At 30.4% G+C, this 23,165-nt stretch overlaps 1 protein-coding gene across 1 annotated transcript in view; it reads right to left on the bottom strand.

Moving 5' to 3' along the window:
• The window catches only part of LOC103275163 (CUB and sushi domain-containing protein 3-like), a 715,868-nt gene that overhangs the window by 206,258 nt on the left and 486,445 nt on the right, over positions 1 to 23,165 (bottom strand). Inside the window, exon 7 of the mRNA XM_008072573.2 lies at positions 10,621 to 10,932. Coding sequence (XP_008070764.2) covers positions 10,621 to 10,932 — 312 coding nt within the window. The remainder of the gene's footprint in view (positions 1 to 10,620; positions 10,933 to 23,165) is intronic.

Genomic DNA, 23,165 nt, shown 5'->3' on the forward strand with positions numbered 1-23,165 from the left:
AGATAACTGATTAATGATTACTGGTGAGCATAACAATGTGGAAGAAAATATGATAAAACAGCATTCATAAAATAAGACCATTGTTATGGGATGATAGCTTCAGTTAATGTGAAAAGAAGTAGGTTTTCTTAAAGACCTACTTGAAGAAAACAAGAGCATAGAGTCATCAGAAACTCTTCAAATCTCTACATACATCACACTCAAAAGCATGAATTGAAAGGTAACTTTGGATAAAAATGTTAAAATGATTGCTTGCAGCTTTGTCATTTTTGAATAAAATAAATTTTTATTACTTAATAGTACCATACAAATCCTCAGGCATTCATAGTACTTTTGTCTAATACCTTTTAAAAATGCATAAACTTGTTAACAAGTAAGTTCTAACATTTTTTCTCCCATTTCTTCCTAAAAGCAATTTATTCCACAAAATATAAAAGAATTTGAAATATAAAAATATATTTACTATTAAGAATGACATTGTTTTGACACTGTTGTGATAGTTTCCCAAACGTAATGAAATACAGTAATGGAATAGAAAATGAGGATGATATTCAATAAGTAATTATGTACTTAAAGAATAAATGGGTACATTTCTGGAATTTTTAAATTGCTACAGATACCAACATTAAACACAACTTCCCATAAAACAAAAATTTAATTAGGGAGAAAAGTCAAGAGAACAATGAAAAAAAAAAGATAGGATATTGATAAAGCGTACAATAGTCAATATTTGTATGTCATTCCCCACCTCAAATGTTGACAATTTCCTATCTGTTACCTGTATTAACTTTATAAATATTAAAGTTCTCACACCAAAATTGGTAACTAATTAATTAAATGAAAGTAAGTAATCTTATATGAATCATATGTAACCAGATAATCGTTTAACAGATAAATTCTATAGACTGTTATTATTATTTATTCTTTAAAGATGCCATAAAGATCAATATATTAGTTTCATAAATAAGGGCCTGGAAATTCAAGCAGTAGAATGCAAGTTCACCACTTATATAAAATAAGAAATAATGCTTAAATATTCACTCATCATAATTTTCAGTTTGGCATTCAAGTTTTGCATACTTTTTTTCACTGTTATACCATAATCTATCAGTTAGCCTTTCAGAGATTTGAAACACAGTAAGTAAAAAAGAAACTAAAACTTGGTGGGTTTTTGCTATTTGATAGCATTTGAAAGTAATATTGATTTCAAGGTTTACCATTTAGGATAAAAATTAAAATTATGATTGAAAGTTTGAGTTGATATGGATTTTATCATTCAACCATTCATTCATTGATTCTTTCAGTAAAATTATAATGAGTGTCAATTGCTCAGCCATTCTTAAGGTTGACAGAGTTAATCATTGTCATTAAAGTAGATCCAGAAAATCCATTTGCCCTAAACTATCCTTTCCACTTATAAATTTTCCACCATTAAAGTCACTCTTAAAAAAAAATAAAGTTTATCTTTTACTGTATTATCTGAAATAGCTTATTAACACAGTGATACTCTACTGGAGAACAAAAGCTCATAGGGAGTGGACAGTGTTGGCCTAACTATGTGCAGCTCTCACTGCATGATAATCATCCTCATATAAATTCTTGCTACTAAGTATATGAGCATAACCTTGAGACTTGTTTGAAATACAGAATCTTGTATCCAACTCCAAACCTATGAAACCACATTCTACATTTAAGCAAGACTGCTTTTGAATTGTGTCCACATTGATGTTTGAGAATCACAGTCTAGAGCCTAGATTTCAAGTTAATATCAACCACTAATTACACTTTTGTATGTTTTACTAATTTGTCCGCCTGTTCCTATTTACTAAGAATTCCTTCTTCAAATACTTGCTAAGGAGATTTTAAAAAAAATACATTAGTCAAAGTTACCTCCCTGCTAAAGCTCACCAATGACTTAATTTAAAACTATTTTCCAGGGTGTAAGAGCAAAATGGTCTGTTTCCCACCTATGTTTCCCATCTCATCTACCTTACTCTGCTCTTTGTGCATTGAATGCACTTCAGGTATACTGATTTTCTTTTTATCAATTAAAATTCAAACTCTTTCTAACTAGCTGTTTTGATATGCTTTCTCCTCTGAGTCCACAGTATAACAAAGCATAAGTCCAAGAGCATGCATGTCCCTTCCTGTTATTTAGGTCTCAGTTTAAATATTAACTCTTCAAAGAAGCCTTTCCTGACCATCCAAAAACTAAAGTAGCAATCCATACATCACATAGCCTGTTTTGGTTTTCTGCACAGCCTTTATTATCATCAGACAACTATTCTTTTACTTTGATCTTGTATTTTTCTCCCCCACTTAAATACATGTTAAATAAATCAGGGTCTACTAAGTTTTGCTTAATAGTGTATACTCAACAACTGAAAGACAGCTTGAAACTCTGTGAATATTTGTGAAAGAAAGAGAAAGAAAGAAAGAAAGAAAGGGAGAAAAGGAAAAAAACAGAAGAAAGAAGTAAATAAAAGGAAATAAAGTAAAATAAAAGAAAGAAAAAATGGAATGAGGTTAATAACCAAGTGAATAAATGAATGAATAAGTGATTAGATATATATTAGAATTTGGAAGTGAACAGAGTAAGAATAACACTCTCATTTGCTGTTATAAATAACAATGTGTGAGATAGAAGTAGGGTTGGACTCCCAAATTGACAAGTTTTAAAATGTAAGGCATATATGTGGGCATTGGGCCCAGAAAAAAAATATGTATATGTGGCTTATTTCACATTTAATAGATTAAGTAGGATGTCAGTCTCTAAATTCCTTGATGGTATAATTGGCTACCTCTATGTTTATTTTTACACTGGCTATAAAATTAAATAATTATAAAAATAAGTACATATTCGTTCAACACCAAGAAGAACTATAAGGTGAGGGTAAATATACTAATTAATATACAATATCTCTGGATATAATCATATACATTTAGGATTAGATGGACCAGCAACAGTCATTATTTGGACATTCTTTGATGCTTCAAAAACTTCCAAATACCAAATTTGTTCATTCACCAACATACGCTTGAATGTCTTTGGGAATTCGTTGCTTCCTGAGGCATACAATCTATATTTAACAAAACTGATTGTTAGAACTGTCTTCTTTAAAATAAACTACTGTGTATTTTCCTGAGGTTCCATACACTAAATTCTACAATCTAAGCCAGGGGACGGGCTTAATCTCTCTTACATAAAATAACATATAAAACATTTAAGAACAATTATATCTCATCCTTCCTTACATATACTCATTCTATAGTAATTCTTTCTCTTATAATTGACCTATATTTTTTCCTCTGCAACTTTTCCTTTGGGAATAGGGATCATATTTAATATGCTCTTCAATTCATCACATGCTTAGTAAAAGATATAATGTTCAATAAACACTAATTCTTGATTACTTGGCAGGTATATGTCAGTATCCATAATGATATATTTAAGTAACTATCCATAAATTAACTTCTTCATTATGATAATGCTTATGGACATTTTTCAAAAACTGAAGCAACATGTTTAGATTGAAAAATTCATACTCTATTAATGTATTAATAGAAATATTAGTTGCTTGCAAACACTTGATGATATTTAAAATATATTTTACATGTGACCATATAACCTATTAGTGACAGGCACAGTAATGTACCTAAGACAAAGTAGAGTTTTGTTTTTTGGTTTTTTTTTTTTTTTTGAGTTGGAGTCTCACTCTGTCGCCCAGACTGGAGTGCAGAGGCTGCCCCCGGCCATCGCCGCCTCGACCTGCTGGGCTCCAGCTATCCTGCCGCCTCAGCCTTTCAAGTAGCTGGAAGTACAGGCGCGCGCTACCACGCCAGGCTAATTTTTTATTTACTGTAGAGATAAGGTCTCGCCAAGTTGCCCAGGCGGGTCTCGATCCTACAGGCTCAGGTAATCCACTCTTACAGGCTGAGCCACCAAGCCCGGCTGACAAAGTAGAGTTTTGATGTATTACAGTGTTGAACCAGTTTTTAGGTCAAAGTTGTTACATAATACAGAATCTTAACTTCTGAAATAAATTGGAAATATAATGGGTATATGTGTCTGAAAATTTGCTGTTTTCTCATTTTTGTTTACCCATGTAAATGTTCAGATGAGCTTACTTAAAAATATAAATTATGGAAAAAATTTTTAAAAATTCCTGCTTTTGTATTAAAGTTGTTTATTAGAATAAATTCTGAATTAACCATTCTTCCCTCAAAACCAAAAATAAACATTGAGCAAGGCACAACTGTGGCAGAGACCGTATGAAAACTTTTCTCATATTTCTATACTAATATTCATTCATTATTTTATTCATTCAAGATTCATTTAGGTTCTCATGTATGAAAAACAGTATTAAGTGATATTAAAGTAACAGTAACATAGATTGCAAGCACAATTGAGTGTCCTTCCTTAAGAAATTATTGTCATTAAAGATGATATTTGAAGTGTTTTGTTTACACCACAGCAATTTGTTTTAACATCACTTTTCTTGACGATCATAGTAGAATGATATTTCTATTATTATTCTTTCAATATGTGGACAAGTTCTATCTACTGTTAATAAGCAGTTTTGATAGTTGATTTTTTTTCAAGTACAAAATTTGGATATATTCTTTGAAAAATTTTCCATGTACATGCATAATAATTATTCTTTTTTATTCTATTTTTCAGTGGAACTATAATTGAGATGATTATAACACCTTGTGAAGTAATACATATTTTATGAGATTTTATAGACATCACAGTTGTTGGTTTTGACACAGTAAATTATTTCCAGTATGTTCAATGGTAATGTTCATATCGATAGGGTTTTGGTTTGGTTAATAAAGTAACCTGAGAAATTATGTTTAACTGAAATTGAGATTGAATATGATGTAGACTTTTCTCCCAGCGGCTAGAGCTTACAAGAAAATCTACTTTAATCAACAGCTTTGCCATTTAAAATAATGGTGTTGTATAGATAATTTGAAAGATCCCAAACAATTCTAAAATAGATAATTCTAAAAGTAAAATATGTTTTAAACATTACTTTCTAAATCTTACTATTGTATAGGTTATTCCATTGTAAGTCAACTTTGAGTTAAAATCCTTGGGCTATAATAATGAATGTGGCTTAGGGTTTATGGTAAAGTCATTTTAAGTAAATATTAAGAAATAATATCAAAAGAGATCTTTGTTCAAGGCAGCAATTATTCTGATGAATTTAAAATATCACTAGATACGTGCTACCTAATTTTAAATATCTAGATATTTTATCTAATTTTATACATAATTTATAAACTAAAAACATTGTTCTTAAGATTACTTATTTTAATATAAATCTTCCTTTAAACATAGTTGAACAATATTTTCATTTTGGTTATATTTCTGTTCAGGTCAGATATCTACTAAAAGCATTTTCTATGGGTCTTAGTAACATAAACACAATTTACACATTTCAAACTTTTTATCATCCTTCAATAACTAGCTAAAATATCCTTGTGCAACTTTCCTTAACTTTTATGTTTTAGAGGTAATTCCTCCGCCATAATTCAATAATATTTATATAATACTATAAGTGTTTCTCACAATAAATTGCATTTGTTCTTTTCATGTAAAGTTATGTAGACTATAGTATAGACTGCATTCTTTCTTCTCATATCTCTATTATCCCATACAAGGTCATGCATATAGCAAGAATTAAACAGTATTTGGTAATTGATAATAAAAATAATAATAATTAGCAGTTGTTGAACATGTAAGTCAAGAATGGTGCAAAAGTTTATTAAACAATACCCCATGAAACAAGCATTCTCAGTTTCTAATAAATAGCAGCTTTGAGAATTGTACTTATTGCTCAAGATCACAAAGCCAAAAACAGAGTGTAAACTGAGTTCTTTAGCCCCAAAACTCAGTGTTAATAGTGAGCAATTTGGTTTTATCCTTTCATTGAGAAAAATTTTCTAAGAATTTTTGGCACAGCTATGTTATGTTTAATGCTCACAATAACCCTGATATAATACCATGATATGGTCATAACTATTTTACAAATATAAAAATTGAGCTCTAAATACTCATGTGACCTGAGCAAGCATTCACACATAGTAGGTGGCAAAAGTGGACTCAGATCTAGGCAATATGGGCAATATAGGCAATGATCATTTTGATGAGCATTGGACACTAATATAGCAAAGCATGGTGTGGTGATAATATGTAGTTTCAAGATCTAAGTCAACATTATTTATTAGTATTTTCTTTCTCTTTCAGTTATTTGCATTTCCATGTCTAAAGACTCTTTAAATGGAGAAAATGAGAAATGATTTTCCATTACTGAGAATAAGTACTTAAGAAGATAAGCTAAATTAGTGATGTTTCGACTATACTACAATAACAAAATGACTTAAAATAGTACCCTATAGTACTGAAAATATCTTTGATAAATTATTAAGGTTTTTTCAGATTATTCATTAATTTCACAGTAATTTATAATAAAATAGTTAAAAAGAGTTTATTTCATTTATCATGAATTAACACATAAATTTGAGTCAGCACATACACACCATGTATCAAATATTGTATGCAATTTCATTTTCATGTTTTGTGCTCATAATAAGATTGATGTCAATTATAAATACTTTAATTGACCCAGGTTATTAAAACAGATAAATTGAGAACTAGTGAAGATAAAAAGAAACTATAAAACAGAAAGTGAATTAAAAAAAATGAAAAATAGCATGGACTTGCAGATTTCAAAGGAACCTATGCTATAGCAATCTTTGTCATATTTATGCTTTAGATTGTAAATAACCTCAGAAATGTAATATCCATAGTATTAAATTAATACTTCACAAAAAATTTATTGACTTTGTAGTATTCTAGTGTTTAATTATAAAATTTCTTTGATTTTATAAATGTACAAGGGCTATAAGCAAAGCATTTATATTCAGTTTCATTTTGTGAATTTTGAAACAGTAATTCAATAAAAGAAATATATTACTATGGGGTCATAAAAATATGGGTTTTTTTTTGAGAAAACTTATCTTTTCATAACTGACAAAATGGGGTAGTACTGAAATAATTAAAAATTTCATTATACTGTAGAAGCCTTTAAGTAACTTAAGTGAATCTTCTAGCTAGCTAGTGATATTGTAAATATTTATTCATTAATTTAACTATTTTCTAAATACAACTACAGGTCAGACTGTTTTAGTCACTGAGAATGCAGCATGAATAAGACCCACAAACTCCTTAAACCCAGAGCCTAAAATTTATATGAAAAGTGATAGGACTGGTGATTACAAGTGCAGGGAAAGTGCAGTCTGCAATGACAGGTTATAAAAGAAGTATCTAACCTTCCCAGAGGTAACCATTTAAGCTAAATTCCAGAAAAGGAATTAAGATGATCTGGTTGAAATGAAAAAAAAAAATATTGCTCATCAGAGTGGCTTGAGTAGAAAAGAAAATGGTGTGTTTGAAAAATTATTTAATTGTTTGACACAAATAATAGAATGATTGTGAGAATTATATGAGATGAATTTGGAAATATGGGCAAAATAAACCAGATCATGCAGGTTCCTGTGGGTCATCACCAAATCTCCACTTTATTCCTAAGGTCACTAAGAAATCACTGAAACCTTTAAAACAATAGAGTGATATTGTTGGTTATCTATTTAACCAGTTCATTCTGACTACATTACAGAGAGCTAATAAAATGATTAAGAATTAATTTTTTGATAAATCTTTAAAAATGAGCAATTGGTTTTGGATAATGTTTAGCAACTGTCAATTTAAAAGCATATTAAATGACACCCTCTGCATACCCACTGTAACTGCTTTAGTACTCTGATCAGCATTAGTTTTCCAAAATCTTTCTTGTACCACCACAATGTGTTTCTCTATGTCCTCAACTCTACTGCAATCTCTTAAAGAAAGGGAGCATGTATGATTTATCTTTGTTTTTCTTAGTACAGAATCTAGTAGTAAGCAGCATTCTAGGCACATTGGTTGAGCTAAATATATATTTTTTATTAACACTAATTTGATGTCAGCCATTTCCAATTCAGAAATCTGGACCTTCTAGGAATCATGTCTTTGAAGATTGTTTCATGTCTAAAAATAAAGCTATATTTTAAGGGCTATTAAAAACATTAAGCAATAGACAGAGGATAATAGGCTTCCCTTACTCTTAACATTAATAACTTTTTGCCCATAATGCTAATATTTTGTGTCTAAAGCCTAAAAGATAAGTAGCTAACTGAAATTACTGAATAGGAGGTTACTCAGAAAAAACACAGGAGCCAATTTTAATTAAAACAGAGAATTGATATAAGTATGATAACAATTTAAGTTCTGAGCATAATAAAGCATATAAAATTCAAAATTTTTTCCATATAAGATTTTCTGTTTAATTTGAGCATCAATAGCTGAAGAATATTTTTTCCAAGAAAATGGCACCACTGAATGCATATTGCATTCAAAATTACTATTTTAGAAATAATATGGGGAAAGGTAAAACAGGTATTGGCTCTCAAGTAACACTGGGAGATTATAATAACAACTGAGAAAGTTTGAGTCCTATATGGGATCTATCAAGGAAATATCTTTGATGTTTAATTAAAATTTTCTTGAATATACTTAAGATTTTATATGGAATCATCTTTAAAACATGTTATTTAATCTAATAATTGATTATTACCTATGATCTTTCAATCTGAATTATTTTGTTCCAAGTTTTATAACATATTAATTTGTATCTGCAAAGTTCCTTACAACACTTGATAGGAAACTTTAGCCAAAGCAGTATTTGCATTATTAGTTGATTTTTACAATAAACTTGTAAGAAATTGCCCTCCTTCTCTTTGATGGGTGATGAAATGATTTCCAGTTAGTATTTCAATGTTAGTTAGGTCATGCAAGCTTCCAAATAGACTAAAACAACTAAATAAATAAACTAAAACAACTAAATAAATTACTGCTCCTTTATCAACATTTTAATATAATTTTCACTCATTTCTATTTTCTGTTAGTAAGAAAAAATTGTTTATTTGTTTAAGCAAATCATAAATTTTAACTTGATCCCTGTCTTCTTATGAGTGGTAATATTCATGGTAGGAAAGTGAATCGAAAAGCGAGGTGAACTTGAATCAATCTTTTTTTTTTTTTTTTTTTTGAGTTGGACTCTCACTCTGTCCCCCAGACTGGAGTGCAATGGCCGCTCCCAGCCACAGCAGCCTCGACCTGCTGGACTCCGGCGATCCTTCCGTCTCAGCCTTCCAAGTAGCTGGAACTACAGGCGCGCGCTACCACGCCCGGCTAATTTTTTTTGATTTATTGTAGAGATGAGGTCTTGCTGCCCAGGCGGGTCTCGAACCCACGGGCTCAGGCAATCCACTCACCTCAGCCTCCCAAAGGCGCGGGATTACAGGCTGAGCCACCGAGCCTGGCTTGAATCAATCCTTTAAAGGAGATTAGCACAGGTCAAACATTTATTTTAGTATGTCTCATTAAAAAGAATCAAAGTAAGTACTTTTAGTATAAATTCTAACTGAAAAGAATTTCTGAGATTTTTTTTAAATGATTTTCAATTAACATGTTAAAATGTCTTGATTTCTCTTCTTATGCTGTAAGCACTTAAAGATTTTCCATTACTTAAATCATGATCTGTACAAACCATATCTAATCACAGTCAGTTTAGAAAATATATTACAATGTGTTTGAAATGAAGTAGATATTTTATACTTGAAATATGTTCAATTAATTAACATTCCCAATGATGCATATGTTGGTATAAATGAAGACTCTATTTTTTACACTACTGTATTTTTTTTTCCTAAACTACTCTAAGATGCTCACCACAAAAAGAAACAGAAAAATAGGTTTGCTATACTTCCTTATTTGGTAAAAGGTAGGCTTATATTAATCGGGTGGAAAATTCACCAATATGTGATTTGGTTTTACAGCATTTTTTCCTCTTAAAAAAATGAATTTAAAATGTAAGGAATATTTAACTTTTGAAGTCATAATATCACTGTATAACAGTTACCTTTTGAAAATAAGAATTTTTTTCTGTGTAATCATATGTAATCAATAGGTAATTTAGAGATAAAAGAGTAAGCTATATAAATCAATCAGCAGACATAATGTTTCTATTTTCCCATTCAAATTATCTATTTTCTCAAATGTGAATTAACATTTGTAAAATATGAAAATCTCATACCAACACTGAAAATTACTGCATGATCTGAATCATCTATATAATTACTACTACTTATTACTACAAATGAGCTACTTTAATTTCCTGTTATGTCAACATCATAACTAGTAAGGAATAAGTAGTAGGTATTTAGTACTTATTTTTACTATTCTATTTATTAATATTTTTTCTTTCTACTCTTACATCTTTCCTCCCCCCCACCCTTTGCATTGCACTTTGGTTTGCTTTATGTTAATTTATGTGCTTTCAAATTATTCCAGTCTTGGCTGCTACTGTCTTCATTTTTCAGCTACTTCGAACTATTTTTGTTCACTTTCTACATCTTGGCTCTCTTTCTGCTATTTCTCTAATGAGAATCATTACCAAAATATAACTTTGGCTGTAACTAAATGGGCACAAGTAAAATAACATCCAATACCTCTATGAGTAACAACTGCAAGCTCTTTAGTTCTTTCTATCTGTTCAGCATGTCTTGGTCTTCTCCTTGTACTTTGTGTATCTGCTTGATGAGGAGAGAGCCCATCCTTGGACGTGTTGGGGTCCAGACCTGAATTTCTGAGATTCGTAACTTGCACTCGCTGTTCCTCGGAAAGTCTATGGATGGTGACAGCTGTAACACTGGATACAGTAACATCTGCAGGTGTGCTAGCAACAGCAATAGCACCAGTGGCAGTCCTGTTATGCTCCTCTAACTCACCAGTGGAGGTAGTGTGGGTCAATGTAGAAGAACCTGTGGGACACAGTAGCACTAGATGCTAACTTTTTCTTTTAAATTTTGTTTTTTTTTTCTGATAAGTTTAGTCAATTATATTCTCTTCTATTACCTTAAGGATAATCAACATGAAGAGGCAAAACACAAACACGCCACTAAAATGTGAAGCACACCAGATCTGCAGGTTTGTATCAATCAAACTACGGATTGATTTTACACACAAAACACCATTTTCAACTGTATTATATTCAGGGGAACAAGGTACAAGAATAAACCCTTTAAGTGACCCTGAATCAATCTTTTTTTTTTTTTTTTTTTTTTAATATAGAGATGAATTTTAGAACAAATGCCAGGCGGGTGACAGGTTTTGACGGAATGGGTAACTGTGTAACCACACTTTTCTCCAAAGTATGCTTTGAATAGTCTGTGCCATGTCTTTTCATAATTTCTGGAAAAAATAAAATTTTCTGTCTTAAGAAAGTGAAGAAAGGAGAATTTAAAATGAGTCAAAATGAAAACATAATGATGGGGGAAAATGAAACTCTAAATAACTACTGTATGTAAATGTCTATAGTAACCTCCTTTGCCATAGAGCAGCTAACATGGTAAAATATTCAATATCATGAGCTATATATACCATAAAATTGAGTGAAGTTTTAAAAATTAGTTAATAATTTTAAGTAAAATTTTATATAAAATAATTTTGAACTTATTAAAATTAAACAAAGTATTTAACTTCAAATAGTTTGAAAATTAACTATTAGCATGAAACTTTTATTCATACAACATAGTTTTAATCATTGATCAAGAAACTCCAAATATTTTATAAGCTTTTCAAGGTGTGCATGTGTGTGCAAAATATTACCACATCCTTATTCTCATTAACTTTTTTATGATTTAAAAATATGTATTCAAAGTGTCTACTTAGAGTTTTCTTTTTCCTTTGACTTAAATTTTTTAAAAGGCTGTACTTGGTAGTACATAATACTTATGTAATGAAAGCAGTAATCTTATAATAGAAGCATTAAACTGAATGAGGATATATTTAAAAGGATCTTGACAGCTAAAATCCTCAACAAGAAAAGAACGTTATTGCATTTTGGAGCCTCAGTTACTAATTAGGAATCACAGATTCTGGTTAGAAAACTTGAAAACTTCTGAATATTTTTTTAAAAGCCAATGTTTTAAATTACAAAGTGTATGCATATTTATTTTTCCAACATTTCAAAATTCTGATGACAATGTTTGATTAGATATTTTAGACAAAATTTCAGTACTTTAACCATTCTGAGAGAGGACAATGTAAGGTTGCATCATTTAATATGATTTGAGAATATGCTGCTTTTTTTCCCTCTTGTGCTACATAGGTGGTTAGCAGGACTAATAATTCTGCTTTCTGCCTTAAACTCAAAAAAAGAAGAAAAGAAGTCAAACTTGGAGTCGTTCATTCATAGACAAACAAAGAAACCCATTTCTGCTACTAATTTTTCCATCCTAAATTGTCATAGTCTATTTGAATTTGATGTCGAAATTTAGGATAATTGAATGATAATTGTATTTTTAGGGGGCCAAAAGTAAATAAAGTATGACAATTATCCAATTATTTAAAATATTTTCAACATATTTGAAGCATCAGTCAAAAAAAAGCTGCTGTTGAACATTTATCCAAATTATTTTGTGAATAATCAATTTAGTAAATTAGAGGGTATTAAATTCATGTTGATTAAGCAAATCAGCCTGCAACATTTACCAAGTTTTTATCACACAGTTAAGCAGTAACTATGCTTATGATGCTAACATACAGTAATTGATCTCATGGTAGATCACACAATTGGGAGGTTCATTACTATGAAATCTAGTCCATATTATTCTCCTGGGAAATTTAATCAAGCCTTCTATTTTTGAGAGAATATATGAAAGCAGTATGAAAAACTAATATTTTAAATTTTTTTATAATTTCATCATAGTTTCCAGGCTTTCAGATTTCATTTGAGTCATTAACTAAATATATGTCAGTAATTGTAAGGTAAAAGTATAAGAAATTCTGAAATGTGCGCTCTATTACAAGTCTGAGCATTCCTACTTTTAACAAAGGGCTTAATTTAATTATTATATTCCATCAGAGTCATTATTATTAATCCCAAATAATCACTTGCAATTGAATCAACAATTCTGGTGTAATTATTGAGAACAGACTTACACTGGTTCTCTAATAACTCAAGACCTCCACACCAATTCCAAACACCCATTTTCTTAAAGACCCCAGGTGATAGTTCCAGACCAAATGTGGAAGTTAAAACTGATCTTTGGTCACATTTAGACCCCAGGACTTGCTAGCAATCCCAATTTTAAAATCTTCAGCATTAGGTCTGTACTTCCCACTAATAGTGGTGGTAATTCAGTACTATTCATTTAACCTGAATGCAGGATTGGGATTAATGTTAAAGTAAAGCATTAAAAATCCAATTTATTTAACAATTGTCTAACCAGATATGTATTCCTACCAGATAGTTTGCTAACCATTTCTTATATTTCACTTATTTATTGTGTTCATATTCTTTCCTCCCCATAGTAAAATGCAAACTCCCAAAGGTTACAATTTTTGTATATTCTATTCATTTACTGAATACCTAGAACCTAGAACAGTCCCTGGCATATAGTAGATGCTTAAGAAATATTCATCAAATGAAAGAATAAATGAATGAATGAATTTAAGAAGGCAAAAAGCATACTCGCAATAATAAAAATAATAAATTTCACAACTAATATGTGATTATGATTTTCTACCATGGCAAAGTTGCATTTCAAACAGTGACATGAATGAAGAGCACTTCCAAAGCAGGAGAGCAGATAATTTTGTTTTTAACTTTCAAAAACATCACTTTGAAAAAGTGTGGAATTTGAAGATTAGCTGTATAAGTAAAAAATACTTTAAGATTTTTGTTGTTTCCAGATACAGAAGTTACCCCTGTCAGTGTGAAATGAATTAACTAATATTCAAGTTTCTGTAGAGTAAAAAGTGGATATATCTAATGATGGCAGAAAGCAGGAATGCATCTAAATTTAGTTCAGTATGTTTAATACAAATAGTTGATCTATAAATAAATAGCACCAATCTTTTTCCTTGTAAGAGAATGAAATCATCAATAACCATACAGTTGTCATATATCTGTATACCATTTTATTAAAACTGTAAAACAATTTGGAATACTGATATTGGTACCATTTTAAATTGGCAGTGTATGAAACACAGATTTTCAAGTTGTCAAAATGCACCATATAACAGTTTAAGAACACTCAAAATTTTTGAATACGTAATTGTTTTATGAGGCAATTGCCAGTGTTGGAAAAAGCCTTAGAATTATGTAAAACAACAATTCAATATTAAATATGCATATAGCTATTAAATGTTAAAATAGTATTTTATGTTCTCTGTTGAAAAAATAAGAATGCTGCATAATTATGTAAACATTGTCTTTGATAGCACAGTTAAATGTATATATTACAAGACATATGACTCAAAAGAAGAAAATGTACATTCAGAAAATTCATTCCTCATTTGAAATCAAATAATGTATATAAAGTGTAATTTATCACAATTAAATTATCCTGTCAGGCTACTTGAGATATATTTAAAAATAAGATGTTCACAATATAAAATGCATATAAAATATGATTTTATTAATACTATTCAACAAACATTCCCAATATAACAAAAATAAAATGAAATGATATACATATATAAACATGCTTCTATAAATCATAACTATATGTACTCTGGAATTATGATAATGGAAAGTAACATATGCTATGTAAATTGGCAAATTCAATTAATAGCAATATATACAATATTAATTTGATTTTTAATTTTTTTTAAAGTTAAGATTTGAAAGATTTTTAGTTTTAGCAAAATATGTACCAAATAAGACCTGTGATCATTATTGAATCTGAACATCATTTATTAAACTTTTATTACTATAGATTATTTTTAAATTTCATGCTATGTTGCTTTGCAATTATTGTTTAACTCATCACAGAAATGAAGAACAAAATATATTCCTAGAGATTTGAATGCGTGATCTAAAATATATACAATTATATAAGTACATGTAAAAATAACTATATATTCAAATAAGTAGTTTTTAGGTACTTGTGTTTAGCATATTATTTTAAGTAAATTAGCTTAATATATTTTGTTCCTCCCTCTAATTTTAGTGTTTCATAGGAAACATTTGAATGGAAAAAAAAATAATGATTTTGTGATATTTTAACATGTAATAAAGAAAAATGCAATAAACATTTAACATGGAAAATGCAAAACAAATATATATATATACACACACATACAAATAACACCAAAATAAGTGCAAATGCTATTAATGTTAAAATTGTATTTGAGCCATCATTTAAATATTAAATATTATAAAAATTTTAGTATATATAATTTAATTTTTTGTTTTCTATTTTTCTTCTTTCATTAAATATTATTTGCATGAAACTTACAAGAAAACATGCCAATAAATGAAGATTTCTGCAAACTAATTGAATATAAGGGTGTGAAGTGAAACAAAGCCACTGATTTGTTGCATGTTAAATGTTAAAGTTTCCACTAAGCATATGGAAGCTGGAAAATAGCTAAAATACTTTTCATTTTAAATTCCAGTATCCAAAAATCTGTATATCTTAGTATTTAATAATTTAAATTGGTGGATGGGTGCATGCTATCAATATTTAAGTTAGAGAAAAGATGGGTAAACAAATAGAAAGTAGCTCTTAAAACTGTAGGATAAATGTGAATGTTTTAACTTTAATCAATTGTTATTTAGTATAAAATTGTCTATCTGGTTAAAATAATTTTAATCGAAACCTATAAAAAGAATTAGTTTAAAATTTAGCTCTACAATGGTCTTGTAAAGTTTTCATTTTAAATTAAAATGCTGCATTTATGTTGAAACTGCATAAGATTGAGATCTTAAGATATGTTGTTTAGTAAATATAATATTCCTTTAATTACAAGATTCGCCTCTAAAAAAAAACATTTAAGTTTTGCAGGTGGATTTGTTGTCAATTTATCAGGTACAAATGGTCGTACTGATATAATATGCAAAATGAATGAGTAAATAAAATATTTGCAATTTAATATAAAACTAATGATAGTAAGATTGTTTAAGTAAATGTAGTGAAACATCTACTAAAATGATATTATGAGTTACTTAATGACTGCAAAAAAATTAATCAAATTATATACTATTCCAAATTGTTTACATGCAAGATAAGAACCCCAAATTATAAGTTGAAATTTTAACAAATGTGCCAAACAACCTTAAATAGTTTTTTCTAAATGAAATACAGAAAACTTTTAGAAAGCATTAAGAAAACTACTGTGTTGGTTCAACCAAGACAAACTTAAATACACATATAAATGTATGAATGTTATACTAAATATCACAGATTTGTCCTAAAAATGAGAAAAGATGGGCATCACATTCTTAGAACTAAAAATAGAATAAGAGTATGCTAGAAAACTATTTTGAATGAAGTACTGTAAGACACTTGAAGATAGTGTCTCTCTCACAAATGAACATTTCTTGCTTCACCCAGTTGATTAAGATGAATTTTCAGAGTCAAGCTTCAACATCTTATCACTCTAGTTTTCATCTATTTTGAAAGTCTCTACTATGCCTAAATTTTGGTGTGTATACTGACAAACACACATACCATTTGCAGAAATAAATCTCCACAAAATACAAATTGATCTTTTTTGTGTAACTAAGTGTAATTGTCTTTTAAAGTCACAATACTGATAAGTTGAAGACCTACATTTTAAAAGAAGTTTCATGATAGCATTGTTACATTTAACAAGAAGAAGAGAAAAGAATAGAATGCCCATTCCCATCTTTCTCGACCATCAACCAGGATCCTTCATTTTTAGTTCTCTTTGTTGTCACAGCTCTCATCTCTTAATAAGAGTAGAAGCATCTGTCATTCTGGGTTTCCCCCAAACAAACAAAGTGAAACTTCACACACACTTGTTTTATTTCCTTCCATACAGAATCCTGTGGAATAGCTGCCAGCTCTCAAGGAAGATATTTTTATTTCAAGATATCCTATCAGAAACACCTCACTTTTGAAAGCAGAGACCATGTCTTATACATGGTTATCTACTACATCACACTGAATATTTCATAAGTGTGTAAGGGAGAAATGATGGAATAAAAAAGGCTAAATGTATTACTCTCTTCTTTCTAAAAAATGTCGACATTTTATTTTATATTCACTTAATATTCAATGAGTATTAAATGTATTTTTAGGATGTAGACATAAGTAAGAAATTGAATCTGCTCAGATATGTTCAAACATTGCAAAAACATTGCAAAAAAATTTATAATATTACCACATTTTAGATTGCATTCAGTAGAGGTATGAAAAGAGAAGAGGGAATAGCTAAGAACACGTAAATTACTCCTTCATTTGTGTTTTCTCAAGTGAGGGTAGTGTTTTCCTTTTCTTCTATCTTACAATGCCCTTCTCCAAAAATAATGTGTTTCTTTATATCTCACAATGCCCTTCTCCAAAATGTGTTTTATAATGATAATATTTGTTATTTTGAAACAGAAGGAAGAAAAGGAAAGAAAATATGTTGGTGGGGTTACCTTTTATACCCACAATGATTGAAAAAAAAAATAAGAGAAGTCTTTCTTTATCCTGAGCTTCTCATCATGTCCCTGCATCCTCCCTACCTTGCCTTTCTGAATGTATCCTTGTTTATCCTTTTTCTTCCACAATGATTGGCCTTCAAGTTTGGGGAGAAGCCATTATTTTTTTTACAGATTTTAAGAGTTCTTTTTTTAATGCCTAAAATATAGATGAGACTGTTTTTATATATGTGATACAATTTAATAAGAGTAACGAAGCTATCCTTACTCCACATCTTCCTTTCTGTATACACCAATGGTATTAAAATATTTTATTTAGGGTTTAGTATTTCCCAAAATTATTATCTTATAATCAGACAAATAACTTTCTGGTTGACAGAGCACAATACTAGAGTAATTGCTTAACTATTCAGCTTGAATTAGTTTATTACAAAGTTTTCTTCTCTGAGAAAAAACACTTGGGACAATTTAAGAGATACATGTTTTGGGGAGAAATGCAAAGCTTACTTCAAGACCATTTAATAATTCTTATTGAAGCATTTGTCATAAGTTGATATCTGATTCCATATGACTGTTATATGATGGGTGGAACTGGATTCATTATTAACAGGTGAGGTAAAAGGGAGACGTGATGGCTAGAAAAAGGCTGACATTCGGTAGGAGAAACTATTATGCTCAAGTAAACTAATATGCTCAAGTAAAGCAACCTAATAAGAAACTCAGGCCAAAGAAAGTCTTACTCTCCTGCAACATACACTCTTTAGAATGTTTCTTATTCTACAGCAGCACATTAATTGGTACCAGGAGTTATTTGCTTGAAAATAAACTGCAATCTTGACTTAAAAATAATATGTTGGAAGGAAAAAGATTTCCTCAGAAATGGTAAGAACTTAAAGAGTTTATCCTCAAAGGCTATCATTAACCTGAAAGGCAAATATATTACATATTACATATTGGAGTATTATATATTGCTACATGATTAGATACTTATAATATGTATGTCCCTAGTTCATATTTAGAGATAAACCTTCTTATTTGTTCAAGTAATTATTATGCTAATTTCCTTTTACAAATACCTTTTATTTGAAGGTTATACGTTTAAAAACTTGTCTTTTAACACTATCAATTAAAAAAAGGTATGAATCATATAAAAATGATGGCTAAGATTTACATTGTTTATATTTGATTTCAAGTGTGCTGTGTTTCTTTAGTTTGATTATGACAACAGATGATGATAACATTTAGACATAAAATGTGGAGATCTGACCAATGAAGATCTCAGAGATCATCGATTTTAATGTAACATCTGGGAAACTCTCTTTGACTCTTTCTATTCTAGAAGTAAAGTGTTTGATCCACAGGGATCAAAAGGTGAAATTATATGGTTAATTAGAGTTTCTTTCACTCAAATCTTCCCTGGAGAACAGGCAGAAACGTTTGTGTTTTAATTACAAAGAAATTCCATTTCATTTAGAGATGAAATATACTTGGAAAGACAGGAAAAAAAATGAGTGAAATATGAGCGAAGACATTAGGCAAACTACATGTCCTTTTACAACTTTGTAACTACGAAAAAAGAAACCCTATCTTGCATTCATTTCAGAACATGCAAACATTATTTACTTAGTGAATATTTATAATTCTCTATCCTTTCTACACAAGGAGAATGGGGATCTTTCCGCTTTCTCTGTATCAGTATCATTTTAAACACCCTAACTATAAAACGTATTGCATTCCATTTTCCCTCTCTCTCTTCATTGCTATTTCACAAAGACAAACTTAATGACTACTATACTTTAGATCAATAGAGAGAGAGAGAGAGAGAGAGAGAGAGAGAGAGAGAGAGAGAGAGAGAGAATGAATTAATGAATTAATGAAGTTTCATCCCTGAATTTTCAAGTAAACTACCTATGGCAGTTTAAAAAAATAATCCAACCCCATGTGTTATGTTTAACATAGGATACACAAAGAACTAGGAAAACACAGCTGGGAAAGCCCTTAGCTATACTTGCAGAAACCAGGAGGATTTTCTAGTTGAAGAGACTTTGGCAATAATCTTAAAGGATGAGTAGGTTTTGCCTGATACATGAGGAATAAAATAACATTTTAGTCAGAGGTAGCGACTTAGAAATAGGTGTAGTAGAGGAAGAGGCAATACCTACTCAGAAAACTAAAAATTATTTATCATGGCAGGAATGAAGAAAGAGTAATATAATAGCAGGCACAAACCTATAGAGTCATGACATTTCAACTTAACTTGAAAAGATGAGGCATTACTGAAAGATGATAAGCAAGAGACTGATAACTGCAAGCCTGGTATTTTAGAAAGATTGTTCTTCCTAAAATATGAACGAGGAATTAAAGAAATGTATGGGCTATAGGCAACATGAACATTTAGCAATAGGAATGTTAGATTTAATAAATAAGAATATATACCACTCAGTTAAATTTGAATGTCAGATTAACAGCGATTGTTTTATCATTTTGTTTTATTTTTAGTATAGATATGTCCTTGAGTCCTTGAGAAACATTTATTTAAAAAACATCATGTTTAACTGAAATTAAAACTCAACTGGGTCTGGAAAACCTAACTTGAAATTAATTTAGATTTGCAAACTGAAGATTTCCTACATCCCAAGTAAGGGAAAACTAATAATAAATATTATTAACGTAAGTATGGTTTGATGATCCTATGAAAACTTTTGGAGTAACAGAGAATGGGCAGGCTGACAACACAAGGACATCTAGACAAAAGTAATGTAAGCATCCTTTTATTAAATGAGAAAGAAAAAGAAGGCAAGTTGTATATAGTGTTCTGAGGCCTTTTATTCTTTGTGTATTTAAGTTCTACATCCTTCTTTTTAGTATTAAAACCATCTAATCTTGTAGCCCTTTGTTTATAATGAAAGTATATGGTCTACATTTGAGGAAAAATGTATAGTGAAAATTAAATCCATAGATTATTCATATGAAAAAGTCAAATTTTAAAATAATGATTCAATGCATTGAAACTTGAAGTTCTTTCTAGCAGAACTTATCGTTATTTGAATTGGATCCAGACACACTTCATGGCAACAAAAATTGAAGTTACTCAATCTCAAATAATTGAATAACACTTTTTAACCTGTTAGGATTTTTTCCAGGTGACAGAAAACACAAAACAGAAAGCAGAAATTTAATTATCTTGATAGATAGATAGATAGATAGATAGATAGATAGATAGATAGATAGATAGATGACAGAGAGAGAGATAGAGAGGGTCTCTATATGTCTCCCTCACCTCCTCTCTCCCATATATGAGACTATTTACCTATGTATATTTATGTATACACCTATATAGATAGATAGAGATAAAAATATAGATGTATACATAAATATACACAGATCTATCTATCATCTATCAAGAAATGCCTAAATTCTGAAAAAGTTTTTTAAGTGAGTGTGTTCTGTTTGATCAGGATCATACACGTTTTATTTGATTTGACTTCAGATAAAAAATATTAATGAAAGCCAAAATATCTTAGTATAGTTTTAAATATTCAAGAGTTTTATATCTACCCTGATAATTTTATATAAATACAGGCAATATTATGAATGTTCAATCATTTTTCTGAATTATACTTTTAAACTTCATTAGGGTAAGAAAGACTTTCCCCAATCGTCTGTGAGAAGATAACTTTATATCTCTTCAAATTTCTCAACAGAGATTATTAAAACACTACATTGTATTTGACATTCTAATATGTTTACTTTAAATGATTAAATAACAAAACTGTTTAAACAAAAATGGCATTAAGAGCAATCAACATTTAGGGAGCACTTAGCATGTGCCAGACATAGCCCTAATTAATTCATTTAATTATCAAAAGTGCCCTATGGGCCAAGGATAGTAAAGCTCAGAGCTGCTTCAAGACATACACTAGTCTGGCAAAATCGGAATATAGACTCAAATTATGTAATCCCCAAACCATGATCTTAACTCCTATGAAATCAGTACCTCTACTTAGTCCCTCCAATAAAATATAGCATGTAACCACTTGTGTCTGATCAACATGTTAGTTATTTATGTTTTCGTTGTATTTCTTTTCCATCACTCATTCCTCAACACAGGCCCAATAGCTTCAAGTTTCCTCCTACAATTCCCTTGTCTCGGGGGAGGATTCTTTAGCAGAGCTAAAAGGGAAATTTGCTTTCTGTAGATTTTCTCCCAAGCTTTTGTTTTCTAACAGGTTAGGCCTCTTCAGAGGATTGCTTCAAGTAAAGAGAGGTATGCAATGACTGGGGTAGATATTGGGGTTTGGGGGAGACAATAAAGATGTACTCTTTACTGCATCAAAAAAAGTAGAAGGTCCAGAAAACTAGATTCTCACTTTTGGCTAAGATTTTCTCACTCAGGCTTTCATTTTGGAAAGCACAGGAACATCTGCCTTCACAGAAAAAGTGACTTTGGAAGACAGTGTGGCGATTTCTGAAAGAACTAGAAACTGACCTTCCGTATGACCCAGCAATCCCCTTATTGGGTATATACTCGGAGGAACTCAAGTCATTCTACCAAAAAGATACCTGCACACGCATGTTTGTTGCAGCTTTATTCACAAGAGCAAAAACATGGAACCAACAGTGCTTCCCATCAAGGCTGGACTGGATTAGAAAAATGTGGTACATATAAACAATGGAATATTATGAAGCCATAAAGAAGGACAACGTGGATTTTGCAGCAACTTGGATGGATTGATTTAGAGTCGATCATACTCAGTGATCTATCACAGAAGCAAAGAACAGAGTACCATATTTCTCACTCATAAGTGGACCTTGAACAATTATCATAACACTGTAAGAAAGGTATTGGCGGTAGTGGGAAAATGCTAGAGGATGGGGTGTGGGATTGGCAGTTGAGAGAAACTGCCAGAGAAGGGCCAGGGGCACACCTCTTCAACAAGGGTATCTGCATAATGAACATTTGCATACCAAACCCTGAATTGTACCCCACATCTTTAAAATAAAAATAAATAAATATCTTCATGGAAAAAAAATATGGGTTTTTTAATGAAAGTCTTTCTCCCTATTGTTTAGGCACTACAAAGGTTTCTGAATTCTTCTGCCAATAAGGTAAGAAGAAGCTGCCAAGTGCTTCTTCTACCCTCACCCCACTATGACCTAGATAGAATTTTCCTCCTGTCAAGTATAATAGAAGCTCTCAAATATATTTGAATTTAAAAGAATGAAGTAACATTTTCTGCCCCCCATATCTGTGAATTAAATTTTATACCTGTTTAATATATGGATATATTAAAATTCACAAAACAGCCCAATAGCTTGTCTTTTTTAAAAAGTAATTTAATTTCAGCATGACATACGATACTTTTGTGTTCTTATTATTTTCTCTTTTAACAATTTGAGTTTTACTCTCAAAAAACATTTCTTAGTAAACTAGTTTCACTTATCTTTAAAAATTATCAGCCAGGCTCGGTGACTCAGCCTGTAATCCTGAGCCTTTGGGAGGCTGAGGTGAGTGGATTGCCTGAGCCCGCGGGTTCGAGACCCGCCTGGGCAGCGAGACCTCATCTCTACAATAAATCAAAAAATCAGCCGGGC

This window comes from Carlito syrichta, unplaced genomic scaffold, assembly GCF_000164805.1.
Source record: "Carlito syrichta isolate Samal-C Ts95f unplaced genomic scaffold, Tarsius_syrichta-2.0.1 Scaffold315349, whole genome shotgun sequence".
Lineage (NCBI taxonomy): Eukaryota > Metazoa > Chordata > Mammalia > Primates > Tarsiidae > Carlito > Carlito syrichta.